Here is an 8,783-nt window from a genome sequence, read left to right as displayed (position 1 = left end):
ATGTGTGTGAGAGAGATTGGTCAGGGAGGTGACTGGTATGTGTGTGAGAGAGAGAGATTGGTCAGGGAGGTGACTGATGTATGTGTGAGAGAAAGAGAGATTGGTCAGGGAGGTGACTGATGTGTGTATGAGAGAAAGAGAGATTGATCAGGGAAGTGACTGGCTTGTGAGGGGGAGAGAGAGACTGATTGGGGAGGTGACTGGTGTGTGAGAGACAGAAAGTGTGTGTGTATGTGTGAGACAGACTAGTCATAAGCCCTAAGGCAGAGGAGTGTGAGAACAGAGCTTCAGCAGCCATTGCTGCTTCTGGTGAATGCTATTGGTCTACAAGGGAAATGAGTAGCAGAGTTGCTGGAGAGGGTAAGTAAAGGTGGCTTTCTAATTTTATCTTTCTTGATTGACTGCCATTTTAATTATTAGGTATTATGTGACGTCTGCTGTTTGAAATATTTTATTGGTGTTTAAAGAATTTTTAATAATTTTTGTAAGTTTTTAATGATTGAATGTTATTCTATTTATCAGTTGTTTTCAAACATTATACTTATTATTCTAATTTTAGAATTATTTTATATTTCTTGAGTATAAATAGAAATGTGGAGACAAAAATTGAACTGTGAACAGGAAGAAGCCAGTCTGAGTGTATGCAGTGCAACAATGGAAAACAAAAAATAACTTGAAGATCACTTTATTCTGTATTTGGTGGCGGGTCTGACTGTGTTCTGTGTGTGTGACCCAGGTAAGGGTATTCTGCAAGCTTGTAGTTTCTGTGTAGGGATCTATAACAGCTTAGTTTGTTCTGTTTCCTAATAGGAGGTGTATTAGTGTTTAGTGCCTGATTAAATATTTGTAACATTGTCTTTTCATAGGTAGGGTTGTTAATGTTTGAGTGTGTTCCATAATACAGGTGTAACTTTGTGCCGGTTAATTTGTGTGCATTATTGCCAATCCTGAGAGTCTGTTAGGTGCTATATTTCTGTTTCCGTTTCTCCAGGTTTGCACTGCATGCAGAGTAGCTTTTTTGGCTTTCCATTCCAGTTTCTGTCTGCATATTTGTAATCTGCAGTCTTTCTGTACTTGGTGAAGGTTGATTCTGTGCGTGTGACCGAGGTGAGGTATTTTACTAGCATGCAGGCATTTGTATCAATCTTATTTGTTGTGTTTTCTCAATAGGACATGCATTGGTGATAAATTACTGTCTTTTCATAAGGAGGGCTATTGTGCCTGGTAGGAGAGAGAGTGTATGTTGCTGGTACTGAGATCACACCAGAAATATCTTTTTTGTATGGTAAATTGAACGGGGAATGTCCTAGGATCTGCTCTGCACCCATTGTTGAGGCAGGGGGCGGGGTGGGGTTCAGGGTGGTTCCTGTAGATACAGAGTACATTTAGCCCCGTGACGATCATGTGTTCAATGTGTCACGCGTGTGAGAACCATCTGTCAGGTGTGTCCCGACAGAAAAAAAGGTTGAGAACCTCTGCTCTAACTGATCTCTGCCCCACTTTTTCCCCTCTACAATAATAGAATTTCTGTGACCTACACCCAGTACAAATATTTTAAAATAACAAGATAGAGTCAAAAGAAATCATTCAATAAAGGAATACTAGGTAAACTAAAGACAGCTTCTATGCTGTACTTTTATTGCAATAAAAAATGCATGTTGTGAAAACATATTACCAAATATACAGAAAAATAAGTCCCTTTTCGTTTCTTCAGTTTACAAATGTGGCAGGACATTAAAGTATAAATAGGGCTTCTGATGTTAGGTGTTTATAAAGTGTAAAGTTAACTGCTTATTTTCAAGCTAATTAGGGGTTCTTTGGGGGTACCAATTTTGTGATGTAGGTACCGTTGTTGGGTTCCTTTTCCAGTAGAATCAATTTGTGCAGCTGAGGAGTCGTTAGCATGGAAAAAGCACAAAAACAAAGCAGAGAATCTAGGGCTGGAAAAGGAGGGGCGAGAGTGGTAGGGGAAGGGGTGTGTTTCCAATGTTTATCTAATAAACATCTCTTTTATTTTTTTTGCATTGGGGAAGTTTTATCAGTTTATCTATTAAAACCTAAAATAAGAAGCCCTAAGTATAAACATGGATGAACATAATGTGTTTCTCTTATAATCCAATTCAGCTGGCAAGTAACATTAGCAGATGATGGCAGACAAAGAATTGACTCATCCAGTCCGCCCAGTTATTTTGGTCTGCAGAGCTAAGGATTTATCCCAGCTGCCAGCCATAGAAGCTGGTGCGTTTGTAGAATATAGTTTCTTATCCAAATCAGTTTTTCTTGTCTTCCTCATTGGTTCTGTGCCATCCTGGGAAGATAAGCATGCAAGTTTCCATACTTAATCCAACACCCAAATCTTCCTGAATCCTCCCCCCACCCAATATCTTATCACCAGGCTTTGTAGGAACAAAGAAAGAACTACTAAAACTAGCGAGACCGATGCCCATACATCTGATAGCCTATGTACTAGGGATGTGCATTCGTTTAATTCGTTTCATACGTTTCCCATTACATGTCAATTAGATGTGCATTTGTTTCATATGTTTCATACGTTTCATATTACATGCTTGTATAGGAAATGTATGAAACGGATGAAACGAATGCACATCCTTACTATGTACCCATGGCCTTGCAGGATGGTACCTGGTCACCACCAACCTGCCAGCTTTGACCAGGTTGCTTTGCCTGGTATTCCATCTGAAGGTGGCAATGAAGGTCATATATTTGTCACATGTCTTACTTACATGGCCGTGACTTTCTGACCCCTGATGGGTCCTATCCCAAGAGCATTTTACTGTATCAGTTCTGAAAGGTTGATACATTTGAACACAACAGTTATTAAATTACATTTTTAATAATTCATTCCTTGTAAATTATTGCAAACTAAGGATTAGCATGCCACCCCAAGACACGTCTGTGACATTTAGAATTTTAACTATGTACTCCATTTTTCATGATTGATTTCCCCCCCCCCCCCCCAATGAGATCAAGCCACAGATTTCCTTAACTGAGAAACCAGAAATGGCTTCTGATTATGCAGAACCTGAGAAAAATAAGTACCTGGGCAAGTATCACACTAATGATCAAATGGAACCAGAAACCCAATGATCTCTAATCGAATCTTTCCACATAATAAAGAAGCACAGTTCAAATAATTCACCATCAAATCCCATGAAGCAGTTCTTTAAAAAGTAAACATTGTACAAATACAAATTAAGGCACTTAAGATTTTTTTTTTGTCTTCCGATTCTTCCATTCAACCTTGAAAGCCTTCTTTCTTCCCTCACTGAAAATCTCAGTTCCAGCCATAAAAAGGGGTAGCACAAGCCCCTTTAGCAATAGATGAAGTTGTCAAGTGAGAGAAAATGCAAAGAGCTCTGTCCTGTAGTGCATGGCTCACTTAAGCTCTAAAACAGTGCTTAGATTTTTAAAAAGTCTTACAGGGAACTAATTCTGCTCAATTCTCCATGAACCAAACCACAGAGCATGTAAAGCTCAGGGTAGTCTTGGGCCCCTCTGTCCTTCATCACGGAGAGTTACTGTGTGTCCTCCGGGAGCGTTCCAGTGCAACAGTGGAAGAATTGTCTCGGAGATGCTCGATTCATTCCAGCGCTTGGCTAACGTCTGCTCAGCATGCTGCTCCCCGTGTGCTTCGGGGTGCTGTCCGGCCCACGCTGGAGATTTCCCCTGGACGGCTCTACCAGAGAGCTGCTGGTGGCTGGAGTCAGAGATGGAAGGTCACCATCTGAGCAAAGTCAAGGGCAAACACTGCAGAGCAGCCAGGGGCGGGCGGCTCTACGGGGGTGATACGTCATGAGAAGGTGAGGGATTCTTTATGAGTTTAAATTTACTACCGCAGCATTCTAGCTGTGGGTTTCCAACAGGCACCTGCTGTCAGACAGTGCCCAGTCGTGGAATGGTTTTATTTTCTCAAGAAAGCCTTTGGACTTCAGAAGTGGCATCTTTTTTTTTGTGAGAATGCTTGGGCTCGCCCACTTGAAAAATGTCAGCAACTCAGGAACTGATAATGGGGCTTTCCTACTTGACCAAATTCCTGGACAGCATGCCTAATGACTAAATTACTTCATCTAGCAAAACAGGTACTTTCTGGGCATGTCTAAGTGCTCTGCCTGCACGGGCACACCATAGGGAGGAGCAGTAATGTCCAGATATGGGTAAAACCTCCGAGGAACAGAAATAGTCAAAGATCGCAACACATGACCATGTGCTGCCCATTTGGTTTCTTCATTTTAAAACTCATTATTTAAATATTAAATAGTATCTTATAACTGGCCACCAAGCACACAGGCGTCCAGTCCAGTTCCATATTAAGTACTAACATCAGGTTCTCACATATTCAACAATCAGCTCTTATTTAGTTAAAGCTCAAAGCATCTGTTTGGAAGCGACTCAGTTACCAGAGTGGAGGTCGCCAGCCGTTTAAGTAACAGAGGTACGGGTAGTAGTGATAACTGTGGTACAGGGATATGAGGGAAGCTCTGCTAAAGTCTTCTTCTCCAGCCAGGCCAGGCAGCGGGGTGGCCTTCTCCAGATCCCCCAGGTCGGAGGCCAGCTGCTTCCGTTTGGTCTTGTACCTTCGGTTCTGGAACCAGATCTTCACCTGCGTCTCGGTGAGCTTCAGGCTCTTGGCCAGGTGAGCTCGCTCAGGGGCCGACAGGTACTTCTGGTGGCTGAACTTCCTCTCCAGCTCTATGACCTGAGTGTGGGAGAAGGCGGCCCTGGAGCGCTTCTGCTGCTTGGGACTCTTTTTGCTGTCCTGCAGAGAGTGCGGAGGGTTTTCACAGTCTGACAGATAGGCCTCTGAAAGGGGGGGGGAGGGGGGAGGAGGAAGGGGTGGGGGAATAAAAAAAAAAGAGAGAGCACAGTTAGCAGGCGAACGACGACGGCTTAGCTCAGGGGCGAGCCAGGCAACTGCAATTCTGCAGAGCTACAAACAGGTCTGGGTTACAGGATAAGTCGAGAATGCAAATGAAGCAGGCTCTTTCAGCACATGTATGCAAATACCTGACATTCTGAAAGCCAGGCTTGCTGGCACTCTGGGAGTGCGGAGCTGCCTAACCCTGGTGAACATGACAATCAATGATGGCAGTTTACACAGTGATAGGTGGATTCACCCTCAAACTGCCTCAGGTGCAGTGGCGTTACTAGCAAGGATTCATTTCTTTTGTAAAGGTATTTAGGAACAGGGGGGAGGAAGGACCAAGGTTATCCTTCACAGAAGTACTTAAAAACTGAATTATAAAACAATTAATCCAGCGTCTTCCTTGGTTTGTTTCTCTTGGATACAAGGGGGAGGAGAGAGGAAGCCAGTTCTTTACTTCTCTGGGTTTATGCCTGAATTTAACCGTTATGGAGGTCATTCACTTCCATAAGGTAATACTTTCACCTTTTGCTTTCTGGAGGTGAAGCTATTTTTTTTTAAATACTTTGCAACACAGTATTACTTTGATCAGTGGAAAAATAATAAGAAAATGCTTCAAACTTAAGACAGAATGTGTTTAAAGTTAAAGGAAAGCCCCTGGGATATCACTCGGCACGGTGACATACCTCTTCAGAAAACATCACTGTACAGGAGAATACCACCCAGAAGGGTGTTTCAGGATTGAGTCAACTAAAAATCCTTAGGGGTTGATTTATGGAATTTGCAGATCATACACACACACACACATATATATATATATATATATACACACACACACACACACACACACACACATACACACACATACACACACATACACACACACACATATATACACACACACATATATACACACACTGGGATTACTAGGCTAACAGCTACTTGGAAAGTCAAGTATATCAAGGCACACACATACAAGGGATCGATCCTTGAGACACTAATATCCCACACCCACACTTTTCAGCCAGATATTTGTGACTGATACAGCAACAGGTTTTGCTGTTTCTTGATGCAGAAGATTTCCCTTTTACAATCTATATCAGAGAAGACTATCAGTCGAATTTGCGCTAATCTTTATGTACCAGAAAAGCTGTATTAGTTTATTCGGCGAGGGATCCAGCTTCTGCATTCATATATCATAAAATGTCCGGGCACAGACGTTACCACTCAGATCTGTTGCTGACACTGCTGAAAATTGTTTTTGTTTTCTGAACGGACAAATAATGCCATTATTAAGAGCAGTCAGAAGAGGGAGGGAATACGGGTCTTTCATTTGAAAGGTGGTCTGCAGGATTTAAGGATTTGGATGTTGCCGTGCCAAAATAGATCAGCACATTTGCTTTGAAAGCCCCTTCATATGTAGCAGATTATTAGCATAAGACAAAAAATGTATAACTTTGTGTATAATAACAAAAATGGATGCATGCTCTCCCCCTTCCCACGAATTATATCAGAAACAGTAACATAATTTCATTGTTGTAGTTACCTGATCAATCAGTACGGCCACAGCAAACTTAGCAAAAGGGATTCCGTTAAATTCGCTAAATTTATTTTACAAAATCATACAAAAGCGAGAGAACTAAGAAATAAAAAATGGCTGGGGGTTTTCCCTTTAAGATTTGGTTTACAAAATTACGAGATTATCTTCCAAGTTTCTTGACAAAGATTTATTAGTTTGAATGCACGGAAATAAAGATTAACAAATAAAAACAATATATATATGATGATACATTTTATTGGACTAATCTAATACATTTCTTCACAGGCTTAAAAATGTGTCACCTTACATATATATATATTTTTTCCGTGTCACCTGTGTTATCAGATTGCTTTGATAGGACATGGTTAATTTGGAAACTTCAAGGGCAATGTTACCAAATTGTAAAAAAAAAAAAAAGCACTTTCTGCAAACATGAAAAAAAGAACTCTTCCTATAACCTGGATATAGTTATTGATACCGTTTGGATATATTAGCTAAATAACTTTCTGGTCCGAAGTTATTTTGGAATTAGTGCAAAATTACCATACAGTAATTATATCATCTTGCTAGGTCTACCTTCTTCCTTCTATCAGCTGAAACGAAAATCGAGGTTCTTTAGAAAACAAATCTAAAATTGCAATCAACTGCAGGAAGAAAAATACATCGTACCCCAGGAGGGGCAGTTCTCAACTAGAAGATCTTTTAATAAAATGTAATAAACCTTTTGTGCTAGAATGCTTTTGGCTAAGAGCCACTGGCAAGCTGAGGACGATCGTTCCTTTGCCTTTCGGATGAGACCAAACCCTGTATAACATTAGGAGATTCAACGCCCTGCCATCCGATCCCATTGGGATTCGATAATGAAAGGATCGCCGCCACAGCGAGAGGAGGAAACCTGCTAAAAGAATGTTAAATAAATTGTTCCCCTTTATTTACTGAAATGAGTTGCAAAGTTCTTTTGCAAGAAAGGTGAACTAAAGCTTGTCTCCCTGCTACAGTGTATTGCCAGTTTGCCAGCTCTACACAGCCCAAACCACCCAGCAAGGTTATTAAAATCCATGTGCATGGAGCCCGGAAAGATGAAAGCAACGAGCCTTGGACCCTTGCAGCAGAAGCTCTCTGAGGGGCAGCAGAATCTTGATCCTTTCCCGTTTTGTTACCCCCCGCTCAGCTCCACGCAGGGAAGCAGGATACGCGTTTTGCCCATCGCACTTGCCCTCCCTGCTGTGTTACCTCGCTCCAGCTCCGACGCCTCAGGATGCAGCGGGCTGCGGATCGCGTCGGCTGGCGGCGCTGCTGCTGCTGCTGCTGCCTCGGCCGCTGCGGGGCTCCCAGAAGTCCCCCGGCTCTGCTGAGCTCTGCTCTCCCGTCGCCGGTCGGCCAGGATGTCCTGGATGAGGAAGGAGGTGCGAGGTCTGGGGGGGAGCGCCATGCCGAGGCTGCTCTGGCTGGGGCTGCAGCCGCTCTCCTGCACCCTCGCAGCGCGCGCTCTCCTCCTGCCCTCCCGCGGGACCCCCCGCACGCGGCCCCTTTATGCCACCGCGGACCGCTTCCTGATTGGTGCGCTCCCGGGACTCCTCCGAAGCCGGATTGGCGGCAGAACCCGGGCGCAGGTACCTGCGGTGACGTCACGCCCTGTGGCACCGGGGACGGCTGGAGGCTGAGCCTCCATCTTTTCTACTGTAATGCGTTTTATTTTCTTTGACCCTCACGTTTCCCTGCGTTTCACTTTACCAAAGCCCGAGTACAGTATCAAACAGCTGGGAGTCTTGGGTTTGTGGGAGTTAAATTTCAGGGGGTGCAGTTCATCCACCTTTATGACCCCTTGAAGATGTTTGAAAGTCAATCACCCTAAAACCATTTGCCAAAACGTCCAGCACACTCAAAATTCAGTGGCAAGTGTGAGCTTCACACATACAAAACATAAACTTCACTTTTCCCAGGGTATATTTCTCTGTTTTTGTTTTCACTTCAAAGAACTGCAATATTCTTAGCCTACAATGTATGATGGCAGGTGCGCATTGGTTGGCCTGCATCCAGGGACGTGGCCATTTTATAACATGCACACATATATGCATGCATATTATAAAATAGACTCACTATGCACACATATGCATACAGTTTTAGGTGGGTGCGTGCCTGTGCATGCAAATGTTGCTTCTACCACATAAGCGCGCCAACATCATTTCCAATTTTCCCAGTTCATTCCCAGATTGCTCAGGTAAGGGATAGGACTTTTAATTCCTCCCCCCCCCCCAGTTTAATAGCGTCCCATTTCCCCCTGTTAGTCCCTACTTTTAAAACCCTGCCAATCTCTTAGCATGCTTCATCTAGATCACGTCCGCTCCCCGCTCTTTTCTC

General features: G+C 43.2%; 1 protein-coding gene across 1 annotated transcript; it reads right to left on the bottom strand.

Annotated features, from left to right (window-relative positions):
• Positions 1-1,606: 1,606 nt before the first annotated feature.
• On the bottom strand, positions 1,607-7,920 carry NKX3-1 (NK3 homeobox 1). The gene is made up of 2 exons (XM_029604117.1): positions 7,656-7,920; positions 1,607-4,821 (listed from the first exon to the last, which is right to left on the bottom strand). The coding sequence occupies exons 1-2, from the start codon at positions 7,852-7,854 to the stop codon at positions 4,415-4,417; spliced, it is 606 nt and encodes a 201-aa protein (XP_029459977.1). The 5' UTR covers positions 7,855-7,920; the 3' UTR covers positions 1,607-4,414.
• Positions 7,921-8,783: the final 863 nt, after the last annotated feature.

Source organism: Rhinatrema bivittatum, chromosome 5 (assembly GCF_901001135.1).
Source record: "Rhinatrema bivittatum chromosome 5, aRhiBiv1.1, whole genome shotgun sequence".
Lineage (NCBI taxonomy): Eukaryota > Metazoa > Chordata > Amphibia > Gymnophiona > Rhinatrematidae > Rhinatrema > Rhinatrema bivittatum.
This window is presented reverse-complemented; position numbering and strand designations above follow the sequence as displayed.

What these genes read in the sequence shown, in the direction of transcription:
- NKX3-1 (XM_029604117.1), bottom strand. Translation starts at nt 7,854, where the DNA reads ATGGCGCTCCCCCCCAGACCTCGCACCTCCTTCCTCATCCAGGACATC. An exon ending in GGCGTCGGAGCTGGAGCGAG is followed by an intron (nt 4,822 to 7,655) that starts GTAACACAGCAG and finishes CCCCCCTTTCAG; the next exon opens with AGGCCTATCTGTCAGACTGT.